Source organism: Calypte anna, chromosome 7 (genome assembly GCF_003957555.1).
Source record: "Calypte anna isolate BGI_N300 chromosome 7, bCalAnn1_v1.p, whole genome shotgun sequence".
NCBI classification, from domain to species: Eukaryota; Metazoa; Chordata; class Aves; order Apodiformes; family Trochilidae; genus Calypte; species Calypte anna.
Window position 1 is genome coordinate 20001977 of NC_044253.1, and position 21037 is coordinate 20023013.

Genomic DNA, 21037 nt, shown 5'->3' on the forward strand with positions numbered 1-21037 from the left:
CAGCTGAGATGGAAAAGATTGATTTTAAAAATATGGAATAAATTAATATTTATTAATCAGAGAAGGAGTTACCTGAGAAAACCAAGACCTGACAGCTTTATAAAAGAAGAAATGCACACTAAGAATCTTTGCTTTCTATATGTGGTGCTTGGAAAATGAGGTTAAACATAGAAATTTTGATGTTGTTTCTCTCTGTTGACACCTGTGTGATTCAGTCCAAGTCACAATTATTCTGAGAACTAACTGTCCATGTAAGTCCCATCTCATCAGGTACTTGTCATCTTGGTTTTAAAAGGGCTTATGTAAAGTTACATTATTTTTCTATTTATTTCTCTTCTAGGATATTAAACACAACATTATTTGAACTGTATGAAGCTCTGGGCAATTTTCCTGCCTTGTGGGTCTTCAATATTCTGCTTGTGATTCTTCAAATTCTGCACTGTTTTTGGTCTTATCTGATCATTAAGGCAGCCTACAAAGCTATTGCAAAGGGCAAGGTAAGGCAGCACTGTTCTGTTTCACGTTTAGGGTTTTACCTTTTTCAATACCAATACAAGGTCACTGACTTCTTGGTTACTTTTTCTTTCTAATCCATAACATTATTGAAGACACATGTTGTTTTATGTAAGTTTTTCTTTCCTTTCATGGAAACTGTTTTCCTATCCTTTTGGCAAATGTCCAATAACTTAAGATACAGTTAGTGATTGTATTTATAAGTGATTGTATAAGATACAATAGTGATTGTATTTATATGTGCTTCCACACTTATTTTTATAATCTGGTGTACTGAACCAAGCTAGGAAAACTGGATTTTAAAAAAACAAGCAAACTACTTTCTTGCAGCTGCCAGTTCTGTTTTTCTTCCTTATAGTAGCTGTTAGCAAAGTGTTCCCAGCTGGTAGTGATAGTAATAACATAAACTGAAATTCAGCTGTCTTCATTAGTGATAAAAATCACAGATCACAACCTCTTTTGAGGTTTGGTATTAACGAGGTTCTTCATAGGGCTATGTGCTTTCTTTCTAGGATTTCTACAGCAAGACTATTTGCGATAAAATTCAGTATCTTGCTGACATTGTTATATTTGACAGGGAGATATAATTTGCAGAAATGCTATCCCCAGTACACTCGCTGTGCAGAGACTGCACTCACATTTAGATAGTAGAAGTAGTGCTTACAGATCACATGAAGTACACAGCATTTTGTTCTTAAATAGTAGAGTGCATGAGTACATGTTTCCTAAAACATGGGACCACCCCCAAAGTGAATAGGATTGTTCTGCAGAAAAACAGTTCCTGTGAATGTAAAGGAAAGTTCAGCCTTATACAGGATGGCACCCAGAATCTGCAGCTTGCTCTGTCTGACAGTGCATTCCTGAACTGTGTTTTGCCTGGAAGCCACACTTCAGTCTCCTCTGCCTTCAGCAATTATTACCCTCAGCTGTCCTGTCTGAATTACACCCGTGACTTCAAAGAGTGCTTCATACTCTCTCTTACTCTGCTTGTTTATCCTTTCCCTTGTGCTGTACTGGAAGGCTGGAAAGTGGAACCCCTTGCATGTAAGTTTCTTTAAATTTACTATGCAAAAGATTTGTTCTGCACAGTGTTGGTGTTTCTTATTTGGTTTGGTTTGGGTTTTTTAGGTTTTATTATTATTATTTTTTGCAGTTTCTGCTTGGTATTTTTATCCATTGTTTGTGTTCGTGTATTTAAATGAAGGCTATCTTCAAGGACCCATTTTACTTCTTGCCTATGCATAGCCTAATACCACTCAAGCTCTATTCTATCTGCAGTATCTGGGTGCTGTTGTGTTACAGCCTGTTTTACACATATATAGCAGCAAGATAGTCAGCTGCTCGGTCACCACTGGGAAACATACTTCAGAGTATAAGTCCTCTGCCTCGTAGTTCAAACAGTTGCACAGGAGAAAATTTAGGTTGCACAAGAGCAATGTTAAACACTCTCAGTAAGATGGAAACCAGGCTAAAGATGCATATACACAACATATCCACAAAGGAGTCTTCCTCACCCAGATCTTAACTTCCTCACTTGCAACCATTTTCTTTCCGTTTCTGCAGTAAAATAAGCAAAGTTTTCAAAACACATTACAAGTACCTTACAACAGATCTTCATCCTTAATTATTGTTTTATAGGTTTTTTTCTATCATCTGCCTTTGGAATAGCTCAACTGATAAGGCAAATTGTAATCACTTCATTTGTAACTAATCCTGATCACCTATTCCTTATTTTCTGTTATGCTTAGGAGCTTTATAAACCTAGATATGTATTTTCTAGACTTCTGTAAAAATTACTTCAGTAAACAAAGAGAACTAAGTACAGCAAGCTGTGTTGGATTCATATCAGATTTTAAGTGTAAAGATCCTGGTATGTTGCTGCATTTTAAAAATAGTGTAATAGTGTAATTCTAGGTGTATTTCTGTACCCCCAACAACTTTTATGTAAAAGTCCCCTATATAAAAGAGACTGAAGTAGTCTGTAACTGAAGCTGTGTAACTACAGAATCAAATTTCTTACATCAGCTGAAGTACAGTTTCATGGGTTTCAGAATTACAGGCTTGCTAGGCAATGACATTAGGATGTATACGGGAACTGTGTTTCTTTTTTCTCTGTTACCAAGCAGAATAGTGTCACTCAGGTGCTAGAATATTGCAAGGATGGTAGCACCAGTTGAAGCTCCAAAGGCAAATGGCCATTTATGAGACAAGAGGTGGATATCAGAATTGTCATGAGGACTTCCTGGAGTACAGGGAGATTACTGTAAGAAAAAACTACACACAGTGTTCTTTAATTGTTTAGGTTTCTTTGAGGACAAGACCCGCATTGTGTTTTGCCCCTTTTATGTCCAGTCACTATGGAAAAGTAAATAGGAATTGCCTTGTGTGGCAACCAGCACAGCATGGATAGATTCTGACTGAATTAGGAAGCTTAGATATACAAAAAGGAGTAGAGTCAAGCATGGAAAGCTGCATCTTTAAAGCTTCATGCAGCTTTGACTTCAGGCCTTTTTCTCTGTTCATTTTTTGTTTGGTTTTTTTTTTTTTAACTGCATCTGATGCACTCTTACCACTTGTGGAGACTTTGAAGATCAGACTGGGTAAAGCTCTGGGTAACCTTCCCTGACCCTAGACTGAGTGGGAGGTTGGGCATAGACATAATGAGGTGTCTTCTGACCTGTGCTGTCCTACAGACCCACATGCTGGTAGTGTTGTTGTTACCTCTCTGGGAAAAGCATCGAATTAAACAGGACAAGCAGAGCCTTTTCATTCCAGGATTTTCTTTTCTGTCACCCTTGTTTTCTCCCCTTAACCTGCCTGTTGTTGGCTTCCTCATGTTTTTACTTTTTCTGAGTGCACCTGACTGAATGGGGTGAAGTGAAGTCACCTCGGGAAGTGTGAAGGGACCAATGCACAGCCCTCAAATGTAGTGATCTTTACCTGAGGCCTTCAAAGAGGTCTGCAAATAAGGTGTGAACTCCTTAACCTAAGGAACAACAGTCACTGAGCAAGTGGGCATAAATTGGCAGGAAGAAAGCCATCTGGAGATTAGCAGGAAATTCCTAACAGTTAGGGTCAGTCTGTTCTGAAACAGCTTTCCAGTGGCATGATGGTGTAGACAATTGAATTGCCCAAATACATTTGTGGTTCCTGTGTTAAGGACTGGAGAGTGCTATGTTCAGTGTTTCAAGCCCTGTTCTCACCACTTGCCTGAGGTCAGAGAGTGAAGTTACCTGGTGTGGTGAGTTATGCATTGGCCAGTCCTATCTGGCTGCTGTCCTGTGTCCTACTGATGAGTCCTGTCCCCTGCTGCCTGCCCATAGCACTGTTCCCTGTAGCTGTGTGGTCACTAGAGAATGATATGGGACATGAGAAGGAGGAAGATGGGTTGAATATTTTATATTGTCATGTCGAAGAGAAGCATCCCAAAGGAAGCACAGGAAATAATGTTGTAGTAGGAGGGGAGAGGGAAGGGGGCAAGTTTGAACTCTGGAGCTTGAATTCTTGGTTCCTTTAGTTTGTGCACAACCCTTTGCCTTGAGCACTGTGACCTCACTTGGACATGCTGCCTTCAGTGCACCAGTGCAAAGTTACCACCCTGCCTTTGCAGCTGGCATGTGCATGGACAGGAATCTGTGTTTGAAGTGGGTCCAGGCAGGCAGAGGCAGAGAAGTGTGCCAGAGCTGAGATTGCCTTCAAAGCTCAAATTAAAAAGTGTTTGAATTTTCAGAATCTGGCTTGAACCAAAAAGAGGGTTTTTTCCTTATAATCACCTACTGCTTGCTTCTTTTTCAAATTCTACAGGTAGCAAAGGATGACCGAAGTGACATTGAGTCAAGCTCAGATGAGGAAGAAACAGCACCTCGTTCAAAGACCCTGCACAGCACTGCCACCACTAATGGGACCGGCGGTGCCAATGGGACAAATGGGTATCTTACTGGTGGCACTTGCTCAGAAGACCATTAATCCCTGAGTTAAATCATAAGACACGAACAGAATGAACTGTTTGCTACTGGAAGTAAATTATAAGTTGGGAATGTGGTTTCTTCATATATCTCAGCATCAGAAAAAATTAGGAGTATCAAAGCATTCTGATAGCGCACTGCCATATTTCCTGTTTGTGAATGAAGACACACACCCTTCTGTATACGTAGGCATGCTGTATGTGTATGTAACTGACACAATGGGAGCAGTATTTTCACTCGTGCTGTCTTTGAAATATTATTTATTTTGTATTCTTTTGAGAGCTTCTAGATAAAAGGGAATATCCATTCTCTAACTTTAGCCCTTGGGATTCTCAGTGATGGAGACCATCACGCTCAGATCTCTTCTGTCCATCCCTGTTGCTTTTGCTCAGTCTGCTATAAGTAATAGTTGTTTAAGTTGTTACTTACAGTAAAATAGAACATAGCTTTATGGATTCTAGTTCTGCTTCAGATATTTTTGCTATCTTTGTGTTTTAAGGTACTGGTTTTGAAATTGCCTATGAAATCTCAGTGGCCGTTCCTCCAACATAAAGTTTTAAAACACTGGATTGATATTTTAAATAGTAGATAATGTGGTCAATTAGAAATTTGGGGAAAAAAACTGTGGTAATTGTGAGGTACTATTTTAGCATACTTTAAAATTCATTTTGGTGGTTAATTGCATTAGAAGTAGACTTGATTATTTGTGCAAATATCCAAAAGCATCGATGTCAACAGGTAGGATAAAGTAATTTTAATATATTTTTTTTTTTTTGCCTTGCAATTTTTTACTTCTACAGATATTATTTAACTTTCCGTAGAGATTCCATGTTGAAAGGTGTTTGTTCAGGTGCACCATTGTGAATCCAGACCTCACTCCTGAAACTGTTCTTGGAAGTTGAGATGGATGAGAGCAGGAGTGTAATGGAAAAAACAGCAGATGAAAAGTTCATGGCTTCCTTGGACACAGTTCACTTTAGGTATTGTTGTTGTAATTATTGCCACTTTCTTGGTAGGGTCCAAGAGAGAGAAGGCAAAATGTCATTCATTACTAGAAGTAGTTTATTTTAAATTCATGAGAACTTGAGCCCAATTGAGTTAACATAATTCACAGCAAGCTTTGAACACCCAGCAGTACATAATCACATCTAGAAATAAAATTAAGGGTGTCTGTAAAATAATTTTGCTCTACTTTTTCATCCAAGATTTACAGACTGTGTCTCAAAGAAGATAAAGTAACACCCAAAATAAACATCTTTTTGAACATTGTATATACATTTCTTCAGGCCTCTAGATAAAGTTTGATTTAGGATGTTAAGGATCATACAACTCTTGCAGGACATTTCTCTGTGATTAGTGACAGCAGTGCCAAAAGCAGGCACAGTTCTTGACTAACAGATTCTATGCAACCTACTGTTCATCAGTGTCATGTATGTACACACAGAACCAATGTACTTATAGACCAAAGACTTTATTTAGACTAAAAAAAAAAAAAAAAAAAAAAAAAAAGGAAAGAGCAAATGAGAAGGAAAAAGTATCAAATGAGGAGGAAAAAGTAAAGAAGGGATTGGAGTGCTGTGTTCAGCTGGAACTCTAAACCAGGAAATTTTTTGTATTCCCTCCACCTATGCAAGTAGAAAAATATAGATGGTTTGATACCATAAAACATGTTTAAAGGCTATATTTTATACACACTCCATTGAAGAAAGTTGTGTTGCCACTTCTTTCTTGTTGAAAACTGAGATTTGTCCTATTATACTGGTCACTCTTTAAAATTTCTGAAATCTTTACTATCCATAGGGACCCCTCTCTGTTAGCCAAAAATGTGCTAACAGGAAGTCCAGAATGGCATGAACAAAAACAGTGCCTCTAGTTAGTAAACAATAAGTTAAGAAGAATTGTAAATCTTGGAAGAGCTGCCAGTTTTACTGCCTGCAGAGCATCAGGTAACCTTGCAATTTAGCAGCTGCATAGTTTCTATGTCCATGAGTATATCTGAAGGAGCAAAGGAGTCTTATTTAGGTTTCCTTCTCTCTCAAAGGTTTCTCTGCTGATGATTTTTCCTATCTATCTCCTGCATCTCTGATTTCATACAGTTATCTGCAAGGCATCAGTGAAAATACACTGATTACAATAGAAAGTATCCCATCCATGGTATTTGAGGTGGCAGTTGTTTACTAATTACTGTCAAGATGATACCAAGGTTTTAAGTAAAAAGCCATCCTTGGAAATATTGAATGAGCATTATGATTTCCAAAATCTTGCTTTCTAAAATGGTAATTGAGAGTAATAGTTTAAGCACACCTCTTCCGTGGTGTTGATTACTACTTCCACTGGACCATTTCCCTTCTGAAAAGATGGTTACAGAGGTGGCTTCCTGGCAAAATATTTTGTCTTACATGCAGACAGGGTGTTGCTCTGAACTATCAGCATATACAACCTAGATAAAACAATAGAACTGTAATGTTGATATCAGGACAGAGAGCAGTTACCAAAAACAATTGTCCCAAAGAGCTTCGGTCCTTGTAGCTCCTCCCCAGCTGTGCTCTATCCTATTGATCCAGATGTACAGTCAAGGCTACAACCCTTGAGATGATTTACCATCTGGCTACATATGATCGTAGTGTACTGCCGGTGTTGGGTTCAACAACTTGAATTGAAACTCCTCCTTTGAGGTTCAGTTTCATCTGTGATGCACTAAAGCATGTACACAGATACCAAGGTTGAACTTACTCCCAGTGACTTACTTATCTCCTATAAACCTGGCTTTTTAGAGTTCATTCTTGTCAGCCTAGGATAAAGTTCATATAGACTATTATGCCTGGCAAATAAGTGAGATGAGAGATTCAAATGACACATTTGTAGAAATGGGATAAAAGGATAAAAGTAACTTCACTAAACTTTGCTGAACAATAACTAAACTTTCAAGCTACATTTTTTTTAATGGAAATAAAAAATTCATGCAATTTTTTCTATCTTTAGTGGGATGGACCAGGTGTTTTAGTGATCATACATTGCAATATGTTTTGATTCATTACTTTAACCAGTGGATGTCAAAACTTTGCCTTCATCTTCCACTCTGCAGAGAGAATGTCATGCAACCATTTTCTTCTTCATTTGAGTTTGTTTGCTTCTCTGTGGAAGAGCTTGGTAAGGTGTATTTGGAGGCCATCAAGTATTAAGAGAATAATCCCACATATTCCAGAAAATGGATAGAAATTATTCACGTAGCTCATGATAAGTATGAGATTTTAACAGGTTCTGTATATTCATGCCTTTTGTAGAATTATCATATTAGAAATGAGGGTTTGTACTCTGTAACCTGTCTTCAACCTCTATGCTCCCTTTTTATAGTGCAGTACATGACACAGTGGTTGAGATGTTGAAGTAGAAAAATGAGGAAATTATATGTAGAATTTATTAGTAAATAGTAATGACTTGTCTCCTCCCCCTTGCCAGCCCAGAGTATAATAAGATTCAGGTCTCCCTTTGTTTACTGTTTCCCATATTGGCATATTTTATACCAAAAGAAAAATATATGATGGAATTTGGTTGGGTTTGGGTTTTTTTCATAAACAACAGACACTGCAGAAAATGGTAGAATATCTGATCAAACAACAAGGGTGGATGTCGGAGTCTTTTGGATATTGAACAATGTTCAGTAGTGCTAGTTCTAAAATACCAAAGTGTCCCATGGTGTTTCCTTGTTGCTATTTTGTAGGTTTTTCTATGTGTTATTTATTTAATAATTCCAGCAGAATTGGAACAGGTGTCACAGCTTCATATGCTCATGTCTCAGCCTGTGACCATTCTGTGTGATTGCCAATGCCAAATCCTGTTTCTGAGACCCAACTACCTGCACTAAAGCTTTGCTTACAGCGAAGTCGTTCTTGTCTTAAACCTGTACGTGTTCTGAGTGAAAATCACTCCCTGGTTCTGACTGGGACATCGTGGTGGAAGCTGCTACCCTGCAGCAAATGTCATTGAGGATCAACATGGGTTGATGTAGACACCCTGTCTGGTTTATGCAGATCACTCTAGTAGGAAGCCTAATGACTGTTTCATTCATCTTCTTATTACTGAAGCTTTCTGTATTCTGAGGAATATAGGCTGCCATTGTTTTTCTACTGTTGATGCTTTCGTATTTTTTTAATCTCTTTGCTACCGCTCATTTTTGTATGTCTCCTATTGTCTACTTCTTGTTACATTTGTGTGAGAGGAGCTATCAAATACTTTTTACCCTTTCTGTATTGTAGACCGTATTAGGCCTAACTTCAGTGTTCTGCAAATTACAGTTGCCTTTAAATCATAATGCAAAACCGGTTTGTATTACTTGTTTTGAATGCTTTTGATTTGGAACAGGGACCTAATGGGAACTTCAGTAAGACAACCTTATTCTTATATTTTTAATTTTTTTTTAATTTTAATTTTAAAAAGCACTAATGGAAGTTTGGAAAAGTGGCAAACATGTTTAGCCTTTAAATTGTAAAGATTTCTGATTGTAGTTGCAATGAAAACACAGTGTTTGGGTTTGTCTGTACAGAATTTTCAGTCTTTGAAATTGTTTCCAATTAAAAACTGGAGGAAATGCTACAAACTGATGCCATTTCAGTCATCACACATCAGAAAAAAGACCAAAATTATTTTCTTACATGACCTAAAATGATCTGTGCAACAAAACACATTTTCTGGCTTCTGAGCTTCAGCTTCTTGCAGTCTTGGAGTTCAACTTTTATACATAAGCTCTCATACTGTACTGTGCATGTTGACTGCCTTTTGCAAGTCAGGGTGAGAAAGATGACACTGATCCACCTGTGTTTTCATGACAATCCTGTGCTTGAGCAACTCTTTCAGAAATGCAGTTATGTGTAGGAACTCCACTGTCCTAGACACAGTGATGTGCTAGCTGCAAGTCCTTTCATGTATAGCTGTTGTGTATAACTTGGGGAGTTATTTTGTGTTTTATTTGGTTGGTTTGGGTTTTTTAAATATGGAAAATAAATATTCATCATAAAATCTCTGGAACCAATCAATATTGTAGGCTATTTTGATTTGGAGACACTTTCATAATAAACATAAGAATTAGGAATGTAGTGTCAGTTTTCTTTTCTTTTCTATGAATTGCAGACCATTTCTTCCTTTTTTTTTTTAGCTCAAGGACTGTTACCCACACTGCAGACTCCAGAATTTTTAGAGAAGATTCAAGTAAGAATTTTGTAGTGCGTTTAATATTTCATTTAAATTCTTGTTTATTGAAGAGACTTGATTATGTGTAAATCTGTCCAGTTGTATGTCTAATGTCTTTTGCTTCCTATTCCACATATATCCCTCAAATTACATTGTTCAAGGGAGAGCCACTGTGTACAGAAAATGACTCAGGATAATGTGAGAAAGAGAAATATGTTTTTGATAAACTCCCTTTTAAATCTGCAAAGGTCCCTCTATACAAGAAACACAGTGGTTGCTAGAAGAACCTTGAAATTCAGAGGTTGAATGTGATTCTTCCTTAATTAAAATTGGATTAGCTCTCTCCTTCATTAACCTAGCTAGCAACTTTCTGTCTTCTTTCTGGTTTTGTTTCAAAGATAACCTCCTATTTTGTTTCCCAGCAAAAGTAATTTAATTACTGTTGCTCTCCTAAAGTATTTTTGAAAAAAGCTGCTTCCACAAGAAAAGCTTGCTATTTTACAGTTATATTTGTGTAGTCTCTCATTTACTTTTAATTTAAATTTAATTCAGCCAAAGCATTCAGATAGTACATTTTTATATGCTGTTTCTCACCAGTCTCCATGTAGCTGTAATTTTATGGGACAACATAATCTGTATGCCAGGTACAGAAGAGAGTATGAATGTTAGTATTCTGGATTGCTTGAAATGCAGGTCCAGCATTTGGTCCTTCCTGCTGAGGAACTGATGACCTGAGTTATGGTCATCTGAACCAAGTGGATGTAAAAAGCTGCTGAGTCTGCAGCCCAGTCTAGAAGCAGCTTCCTCTTCACGTGAAGTTTTTAAATGGCTGTTGCCCTCTCATAGCAGTCTCCTACTAAGTGAATCCATTTTTTCTAAGAAATGGATCCTGTCAAATAGAGCATGTGAACCATTGGGATTGCTCATAGTTAAGCTGTGACGGTCTGTGCTACTCTTGCAACTAGTCCAAGCATCCAGCACAAACTCAGCTGTTCCACATGTAAGAGTTCCTTCTCTGTAAATATGACAACTAACTACTCTAAAATGCTAACTATATAGTTTGAAATAGAAAAAAAATGGATTGCCAACAGTGACATCAGTGCCATCTGGATAGGATTAATGATTGGATGCGAGCTTTTAATGCTTGTTCTGCACCATTTAATTTGGTTGAGAAATTACAGTGGAGGGAAACTTCAGCAGAAGCAGTTGAGGAAAGCAAACTGGCTTTCTCATGTACATTACATGGACACTGACTGTAAATTTGGTATTTTGATTCATTGTGATTCCATTAGCAGAGCATCTGTAAAGGTGGTGCCTGTTGTAATAATCACAAGCCAATATCCAATTATGGGTAACCTTAGAGAAGACTGGAGCCTAAAAGGACAACGGCTGCAAAGTTGCAGTTGGCAGTGCTGAGGATTGTATGCAAAGTTTTTCCTTTCTTCATTAGAAACATTATTTCTGCAAAGGCAGATGGCTTATCTGCCTTTGCATAAAGTATAGGAAAACAGAGGCCAGTAAGTTGTGCTGATACTGACAACTAATGTTAAAAGAATGCGATTAGCCATTTGCTGCATCTCCTTTCCATTAAAGGGGCTGTGTCAGACACAGAGCTAGACAAGGAAGTTTCCCTCTTGTTAGCTTCATTTGGAAAGTTGTGTTAGTTATTTGCCTGTTTTTATTTTTAACTTGTGAGGTAAGCACTCACATTGTAAACTGGTAAAGACCCTTACAGTCATTACACCGTTAAACCGTGACACATGTGCTTTAATTTAGACAGCTTATACACCACCCAGAAGGTCAGCTCTGTATCACTCCTGCCTACTCCTTGCTTAGTCACAAAGTTTAGTGTGCAGGGTCTGCTCTTAAATGATCTTTATAATTACCATCAGTGTAAAGGAAATATAGCATGCTTCTAAACCAGAATAATGATGTATAGTTGCTGTTCATTCAACAGACTGCTTTGCCAAGCCAGTTACTCCAGCTGAATCTGTGGTGCAGAAGATAGGGGACAGTGAGGAACTGAGTCCATAATCCCATAGCCAGTGGAAAAAAAAATCCATTATGGCAAATCAGTCAGAGCATGTTCCCATGTGCAGAGTTATCCATCAGTCACAAAACAGATGAGTCAATAGTAGTTAGCATTGTTCAACATGCTGTTACTGACAAGGAAGGAAATCAAATTAACACTAATTGTATCTGCTTTCGATTCATCCTTTCAGTGCATAGCCACTTGAAATTATATATGTAAGGCCACGTAAAAAAATCACTGTGCACTTGCATGGATTAAATGTTATTAGCATAGTCTGCTGGTCTCCCTAACAACTTTTGAACCCATTGCTGTTAGCCCACATTTGAAAAGGAGCCTGTGTTTCAGCTATCACTGTTGTAACAAGGTACTACAAATCGGCAGCCAGGTAAAGCAGAGAATCACAAAGCAATGTTCTGTACTGGAGGAAGGGAAAGCAGAGTGTAACCCTTGTCTTGTGGCTTTAGCATCAACCAAGCAGAGGCCAAACCAGCATAACCTGGGAGTGGTGCTGGCTCTCAACCACAGGGAGACAGTAAAGAACAACTGGGATGTTGCAGTGAAGGAAATGGCACTGTTTAAGGACCAAATCACAAAACTGTAGGAAATGAGGCTTAGTTACATCTGCTTCTGCTGGACTGACTTTTTTATAAGCTCAACATTCTAAAGTTTTTTTTGTGTATAATTGTTAGCAGGGTCAGGGTTAGTAAGGACAAAAAGAATGGAGTCGCACTGTCTGGCAGAGCCATTCCCCCCAACCTTTCAGGCATACAATTCTATTCAGCAGTAAAGCCTGATGCAATTGGATTGCAACTATTTCTTTCAAAAAGGTAAGATTATTACCATAATTATTTAGTATGGTTCAGTCATAGATTTAAAAAATGTACTGTAGTCTGCCTGTGGGAGTAAGTGATTCACATGTGTAAATGTTTGTTATGTCAGGTTCACAGGGCTTTTAAAAAGTGATAAATCACTCAGATTAGTTCACAATGATTTTAGAGTATTACAATGACAGGACTACTTTGGACAATATCAAAGTACTGAATAAATTCACAGTTTAATGAAGCATTAGAGAAGACAATAGATACTATAACACAATTGGAATATGACAGCAGCACAGCATAACTTCCATGTCTCTCTTAATATTCACAAGTGTAGCCATTACTTGTTTGTTTGCTTTTTTAATATGTCTGGCAACATCCTAGAGGGTTTATGAAAATTATCAACAAATTCAACTTAATCACCTCTACTTTTGGTTGATTAGATGTACGATAAAACTTTGTTAGCCAAGAATCTTACAGTAATTCAGTTTCTTTTCAAATCTGCGTGCACCTAGCATTAAAAAAAAAAACACATTGTGATTAAATATACTCAGCACATGCATTATTAATGTTTAATATTATTTTGTCTTCCCAACAGTCCTTAAATTCACAATGTATTTCCAGTATCTAATAAATTCAACACCTGATTGCCAGATTTTTATATTAGGAGATAAATTCAATAAGGTGCTGAGCACTGGTGGGTACATCAGCCATTGTCTGTATGATCAGCAGTAGTTGATGGACCACATATCTTAGGTTTGCCCCTTGGTAGCCAAGTATTTCAGCAGGACAAGCAACATCCAGGTTTAGGCAAACTGTTCTATGAAAATAAAAGTGCCTGTACTAACCTTCACTAAAATCTATGTCTTCCTTAAGATAAATCTGATCCTGCTAAATAGAGGGAGCCCAAGCATCAACAGGAGCAGGCTGGTTCAATGTGTCTTATAGTCCCTAAGCTGTGTATTGCTTTGGAGCTGAAGAGCTTTCCCAGCTGCTCTTTTGGGCATTCAGTCTGCATTTAGATGCTACCCATTACAGTGAGGCCCCAGTTACTGTATCTGCTGAGTTAGTATTTAGTATTGTCCTAGTTTTCCTTATTATTATTGGATATTGCTGCAATGTGCAGCTTCATTACTAATAGAAAATTCCAATGTGCCACAGATGCAGGTGGGTGAAATTCTATAAGCACCAAGTGTATTTGATAAAGGCACAAAGGTTTTGATTTTAACACCTATCTTAAGGTAGCATAATGGCTCTTTTAGGGATGTCATAAACTAGTTTTACTTTGTGTTTTAGAGTAAGCAGAGACATAAAAGCTATTGTTGTACACCTTCCTAGCTTTTATCTGCTTTTGGAATGCCTAGCTCTGTTTTAGAGTAAGATCTGCACCTAATTTGCCTTGGCGAATACAAGCAGGTTCCTTACTCAAACTCCAAAATTGTAAAGGTTTAAATGTATATGTAATATATATTTCAAAGTTCATGCTTTAGGCACATGCATAGAACATATCTAGCCAAGCACATCACATTTTCTAGCAAGCAGGTCCTAAGAATGTAAATTCCAATCCAGTAGCTGTCATATTTTATGCTTTGTTCATAGCAATCTTGGAAAAAATTTTTGTTAGAGGCAATAAACCAACTAATGATGCCTGGGATGAACATGAAAAGAAAATGTCAGTTAGTTTGAGCATTTGTCTGTTACTCAAGGGCATTTCAATTTTATTTTTTTTTCTATGAAGATGATCAAATCAGATACTACACAGGAGTGCCTTTCAGCAATATGCACATCCTTAGTGAATGAACAGCTCCATTTGAAAATAAGGAGGCTGCATAATACCTTTTTGCTTCCATACAACAGCTGTTAAATACTTCCAAACATGGAAGGTGAGGACTTCTCTGCCACCAGCCAAGTGGGGCAATACAGCAGTTGCAGCTCCTGGGAGATATAGAAGTGGGAGCTACAGAGCTGGCTGAATAAATTTTTCTAAACTACTGGCTAGTCTATTAACCTGAATAAAAATGCCTACAGCAATCTTGTGGTAAAAGCAGCTCATAGAAAGCAACACATTAAACGTTCCTGTTAGTACGTTCAAAAAGGAAGCAAAATGTCCTAATGACCAACTAGATAGAGTACTTGAAGGCAGTCTCCCAGCCTGTGCCTCTGTCCCATTGTAAGATAAAATTTTCAGAGTACTGGGGGTTTACCTACAGGGCAGAAACTGAGGATTTCATTTGAAAAGTCACTGTTGAAAAGCCTAGTAACCTCTGCTGCCACTTTGTTCTAAAAGAGTTATCACTTTGCACCTTTACTCTTCTCAGCACAAGAAAAAAAAATAGGGCATACCAACTAAAATGTTGCGTTATTTAGAAAATATCAAGTTATTCCCTATAGGGAAGAAGAAATGGAATGTTATCTCCTTTTTGGAACAGCTTTTCTGCCCAGCTGGGTATTGTGGGAGTCAGCAACCTCTGAGTTACAGCAGATTTCCATTTCAGCCCTCTAGAATTTCTGATCAAAACAAAGTTCCCATTTGCTCCTGTTAAAATCTTTATTCAAAAATAGCATGCAAGTCAGTTTTGTTACTAACAACAGAAATAGGCATCCAGACAAGAATCTGAAACAGGTGGTAAGATATATCATGCAACAGATAAAAAATTTACATGTATAAAAAACAGTGATAAAACTGGAGAGCACAAAGTAAAAAATAAGATGGTGACCTCTTACACAGGTAACTGAAGTAATTGCTAAGCATTATTGTAGTGGGTTTCAGGCCTACTCCAATGACATGCAAACCTGAAAGACACTTCTATGCATTTGGAAGAGAGCAATAAGGCCCAGAAAGTACCTTATTTTTAACATCTTCCCAGGGAAGCTATATGGGTATCGTTACATCATTAAGCTACTTGCTCCTGAATCAAAATTTACCTATCTAGGGAGATATTCAGTAAAGGAAGGTATTTATTATACTGCTGTTTGAAGAATCATCTAAAATGCCTCTAGATGACAGCAGACTAAAACACTGTTTTCATTATCTTTTTTATTTAGAAATTAGATTAAGACATGGATAAACACATACTTTAATACAGGAAGGAAAGAAAAAAGTGCTCTACAGTTAGGAAGGGAGGTGTAAGCTAGTTTTATGCTATTTATAAGATAAAGCAGTGAAAGCTTTTCTGATGTTGGCAACAAATGCAGAAAAATTGTTCGTTTCTCTCACTTTGAGCTGTAACTCAGCTATGCAGTCCAGAGGAGGAGTACAGGAAGTCACTAAAATAACACAAATTTCCAAAAGATTAGACTACTATAAAAAAAATTAAATTAACTGTTTTCTATGCTTATGAAATACAAGTGCAGTTTGTTACCTTTTATGTTTTAGCTTCTTCCAGTATTATTTTTGAGTAATCTATTAAATAATTTTCTTCCAGCAAAGACAAACCCCAAACCTATTTTTTTCTGCCCTCCAGGCTTCTCAAACAGGTTGAGATGTGCCTGTCAGCACAAACACTTTCTAGCATAAAGGGAAGAAGCAACATATTACAAACTGAAGCATTTATTTATCCCTGTTATCTCTTTCCTGCTTTGTTCCATACAAATTAAACAGCAACTCCACAAATGGAGGGGAGTAAATATAAGGAGCTGTATTTTCATATAAGTGAACAAGAGAAACTTTATTAAATAATATTACCATTGCAAGGTTTTTCACTCAGAAATTGCAAGATAAAGGTTACAACTAAACTTGACTCGCCTCCTTTTCTCAAATATTGGCATCAGATTGTGTCCTCCTAAGTATTTAAAATTCACATACCTTCATAATCTCCCTGTTCATTTATGGAAAGGGTGAACATAAATGGCTTGTCAGGATCTTTGTGGTCAATATGTCTGAATACAAACTGTAATTGTTCATCTAAAACAAACAGAAGAAGCACCATTAACCTCTGCTGGAGAATCATGATTATTAAAAAGCAAATTATTAAGATACAGTTTCATTTAATATTCTTAGAATAATTACAAATTAAGCTAATCTGCTCTCTTTGAAGACACGGGCATTTTAGCATACCATATTTTGCCATGTGAGACACAATGGTAATACCTGGGCTGGGAAAATTCTTTAGCTGTCCAAGCTGGATTGTGCAGTGAAGAACATTTCAACATTAACCACTCCATATGTTTAACCATATACTGCACATGGAAAGACAGAAACTTACTATGAATCCTGCGTATCTCCAGTCCAATCCGCTCCTCAAACAACACTTTGGATTTGCAGAGTCGTTCCATTCTCTCCTTAGCAACTTGGTTCTTGGAAGCTATGACTAGAATTTAAAAAGCCACCATAAATATGAAAGCAAAGGTGAAACAAGCACCTAAGAAATACTTAGATCAGTAGAAAAGAGCATTGAGACCAAGTGTTGAAAAAAATCCCTTTCTAATTAGGAAAATCTGCTTATCCTTTACTTACTTTCCTTTTTCTTCATCAGCTCTTCTTTAAGCTCTTGGATACTGTCAAGCAAAAGCTTCCTTTGCTCCTCTTCTTGATTCACGTTAGCTTTTATTTTTGTAAAATGCTCTTGATTTTCTGATACGCGTTGGCTCTGCCGGAGGATCTCTGAAAGGAGCCAAGCAAATTTGAACATGTACAGTTGATGTCCCTGATGTTTAGTAATTATCTATACTGTTTGTGATGACTCATTTGAATAAAATCCAGTGAAATGTGTGCTATGTCACCTGAAGAGTCAGCATGACTATATTAAAAGCATCAAATAAAAGCTTAAAGTGAAAATTATTCAAAAGACAAGTTACTAAGTAGGGAGCTCCTCTGATGCTTCATTTAGATGCCATTTGTTTCTACTGCCACCACTTCATAAATCTGCAAAGCATGAGGATGGTGGATCCTGTCTACTAACAAATAATTGATAAAAAGCAAGGAATGGAAACATTGACCAAAAGTAGAATTGCAGTTATTTTTACCTAATATTCTGAAGCTTAACTACAAAATTCAGAGTAGTTAATCCTGAAATGATAGGCTGTGTTCTATAACTAATACGGAAGTGGCATAAATAACATCACAATATTTAAGTTCACTAAGCAGTTTCATTCACTTTTCCTGTTGTAGTCAGGAAGTTCTGGTTACTACGTTGTTTGAAATACCAAAGCACCAAAATCACTACATAGAAAACTTTTACCTGATCTTCATCTTTTTGCATCATCAACTTTTTCAACAAATTGCTTTTGATCTGCAATTTACATACCCTAACCAACCAAATGCATTTGGTTTTGTCTTCATTGTGAGGTATTTGCCTTCTAAAATGGGAAATTAAACATATTATTCAGCTGTACTAACTTTAGAAATGTTAGACAATAAATACCATACTGTACCATTGTTATACTCCTGAATCTTATTAATCATCAGGTCCCCTTCTTTCAGCTTCTTGGACCATTTCTCTGTAAATGTAAAGTTATTTCAGTTATCTGTAGAAATCTGAAGATTATTTTGGAAAAAGCAGGGGTAACAGGGACACAGAACCTATTTACCTGAAAGCGCATTTATGGACTCCTTGCACGAATCTCTCAGCACTAAAATCTGATTAATCTGTTCAGGGCCATAAATGCTTTTAAATTTGGTCCAAAACTCTTTCATTTCTCTTTCAAAGAGGCTGATTTCATCTTCTGCCTTTATATTCGCCATAGTGCTGCAGCAAAGACGCAAGCGAGCAACTGCAGTGTCAAAACACACAAGACAATAGCAGCAGATTTAACTCAGAATTACCGGATAAACCTTCAGAGCTGTTTTTATCCCCTTGGCTTCCTATTCCAACCTCTTCCCCGATCAGTTCCGTTCCTATCCCTACAACGGGCACCGACGGCAGGAGCTGCGCTTGTTTCGCTACCCTGCCCGAGGTGCGCTACCCGCCCCAGGAGGCGGCCCCGCACCGCACCGTGCCCGGCGCCTCCACCCACCCGAGGCTCCGCGCCCTCCTACCCCGGGGCGCTCCCACCCCTTCGCCGGGCCCTCTCCTCTACGTTCGCAGCCCGAATTGAGAGGCGGTCGGACACCTTTCCCCCACCTCCTCTCGACGAGGTGGTGCCGATGCGGGAAGCAGCGCGGTGCTGCCCGCCGAGCAGCGCAGGACAGAGCGAACGGCGAAACACCGGACACGCCCGCAGCTTTCAAACTGCTACCGCCTTCCCGCCGCCCCAAGAGCTGCTCTCTCATTGGGCACCGCCGCTCGCCCGCCTCCCAAGAACCGCACCTCTGATTGGCTCGGTCACTCTTCCTGCTGTGACCGGGGACCTAGGGCCTGCTGGGAGCTGCTGGCGCTGTTGCTGTGGTAACGATGCCCCCGGGGTGGAGCTGCTGTGACGGGCAGGACAGGGCCGGGACGGGAAGGGCAGGGCTGCGGTCCCAGGACGCCCCTCGGGGTTTGCGGAGGTGGCGTGGGACGGTCGGGGTCGGTGCTTGGAGGATAGGGGAGCTGTGGGTCTGTCTGCTTGCCCGGGAAATGCTTGTGGCGGTCAGATCGTTTTTCCGACGCCCAGCGAGGGCGCAGCTGCCGGGCTGTCCGCAGCGCCGGGGACCGTGGCCGGTGGGCCGGAGGGAAGATACCGGAGCGTGGTGTGCGCTTCACCGTGCCGTGGTGTGCGCTTCACTGTGCCGTGCGGGGTGAAACAGGCTCGGGAGCGGGCGGGCCCCTCTACGCGCCTCTGAAGCGAGAACATTTTTGCTGTGACGATTTGAGGCACAAAACGTGCTTGGGGGAGTCACTCCTAAGTTTTGTGACGGTCCTGAATTGCCTTTTAAATCCGCAAGTCTGAATTACGAGTTTGGAGTTGCCTTTAAGGTAACGTTTTATGACAGAAGAATGATAGCGAGGGGTAATTAAAGTCGTTCTCAGTATGAACAAAAGTCCAGCAGCCCTGTCTATGCCCTGCCAAGCCGCTGTCAGCATTCATGTCCTCCTCACCACACGGCTCCAGCTGAGGACGTTCCCTTCTGGCGCTGGGTGAGCACCAGGATGTGATCCCAGACACCGGCCTGCGGTTTCTCACCATAGCTAATGAATTGCGCCCAGCTTTAATTCTGTATTGTTTAGATTATCTCAGAATAATGTAAACTTAGTAAAGGTTTTGAGGATTGCTGTTGGAAACCATTATTCTCCCCTCCCCCCTCACCCGCCCCCTAAGCCTGACCCAAAGAAAAGGCTGAGCTGGGAGCACCAACTTTTCATTGCATTATTCATGTATAAGCTGTTCCTGCTGGTGGCCAGCACTTCTAACCAACTGCATTTCTGTCTCATTTGACTCAGACACCTGTTCTGAACTTTCCTCAACATTGGTCTGAAAACTGTTAGACCGCTGTTTCTTACCTGCTTCAAACTTAAATATACTGAGCTTGGACTGGTTCAAGGAAGATTATATCGCCACGTATAAATTGGGGTGTTATGGAACCTACATCTTAACACTTTTTTTTAACCAGGACCATTTCTCTTGTTATCCCAGTCAGACTTTAAACATAGCTTAGTGAATGCTGCCAGTATAAAGTTTAAATGTTGCCGATAAAATCACTACCTTTTATTATTTGAGCTCATAATTTTCTGAATACAGAATTTTCTCAGCCCTTGGAGTTTAGTAAATAAAAGTTCAACTAATTTAAAGAAATCCTGAATTCTAATCTGTGATCACTTGTTGTGTTCTTCAGTCTGTTCTCTTCTGAGTCATTTTATTAACGTAGATGTTTAAATGAAGCGTGCTGATTTTTGCAGTTTCTGTCCAAACTGACAGCTCTTACCAACCACAAACAGAAATGTGGCCTCCTGACCAAAACCAGCACAAGTCATATGCTTCTTAAATCCTCTGTTAAGTCTGAGTCAAGAGGCTCCATAATCATTAATGCTGGCACATAACCTTACTTTAACTCTAGCCCAGACACTTTGAAAAGTCTTCCTGTAAATCTCTTTCATATCGAGCCACAGGGTAGTCATGGATCAAATAAAGTTTAAACAGCAATTTGCCCTATTCCCTGTTTCTAGCACTGTGAGCTTTGCTGGAGGCAATGTCACTGAACCATGTACCTCTTTTCTGCATTTGCCAGCTCTTCATTGGTGTCTTTGTAACCTAAGGGTACCTGGTTAAAATTAAGGTTCCAGGACATACAGCAGCAGCAGCAGGGTAGCTGTTAACCTGCAATCAAACTGCAGGGCAGGCTGTTGCCAGCAAAGAGCTGTTGCTGTGTTGTGTTGGTAGTCCAGAGTCCACACTGCTATTCCGGTGCTGGGTTAAGGGGTAGTTGAGAGCTATAGTTCAGGGTTGGAGAGTTCCTGCATCTTAAGTGGAAAGAACACAAAATTGAAACACTGGTGATAAAAAACAGGCTCAGCTACTTCTGTTGACAGGTTTCCAGCTTTACTGAGATGTGGTTGGCATGGCGCTACTTTCAGGGACTAGAGAAACGTGCCAACATTCTATGCTATGCATTGTTCCTATCATTTGTGCTGTTGCATATACAAAACCACACAAATATAAACAAG

General features: G+C 39.1%; 2 protein-coding genes across 3 annotated transcripts in view; one reads left to right on the top strand and one right to left on the bottom strand.

Moving 5' to 3' along the window:
• Positions 1-4479, top strand: part of CERS6 (ceramide synthase 6) — a 111576-nt gene extending 107097 nt beyond the window's left edge. The window contains exons 9-11 of one of the 2 annotated variants that reach the window (XM_030454375.1): positions 341-497; positions 1534-1561; positions 4322-4479. In XM_030454375.1, coding sequence (XP_030310235.1) covers positions 341-497; positions 1534-1561; positions 4322-4479 — 343 coding nt within the window. Of the gene's footprint in view, positions 1-340; positions 498-1533; positions 1562-4317 lie in introns of both variants that reach the window. The other variant, XM_030454374.1, reaches the window with a different exon arrangement.
• Positions 4480-15546: 11067 nt separating this feature from the next.
• SPC25 (SPC25 component of NDC80 kinetochore complex) lies at positions 15547-18661 on the bottom strand. The gene is made up of 7 exons (XM_030454483.1): positions 18578-18661; positions 18045-18227; positions 17889-17954; positions 16972-17118; positions 16721-16825; positions 16321-16419; positions 15547-15782 (listed from the first exon to the last, which is right to left on the bottom strand). Exons 2-7 carry the CDS (start codon positions 18196-18198, stop codon positions 15658-15660), a joined length of 696 nt encoding a protein of 231 aa, XP_030310343.1. The 5' UTR covers positions 18199-18227; positions 18578-18661; the 3' UTR covers positions 15547-15657.
• Between the last annotated feature and the right edge of the window lie 2376 nt (positions 18662-21037).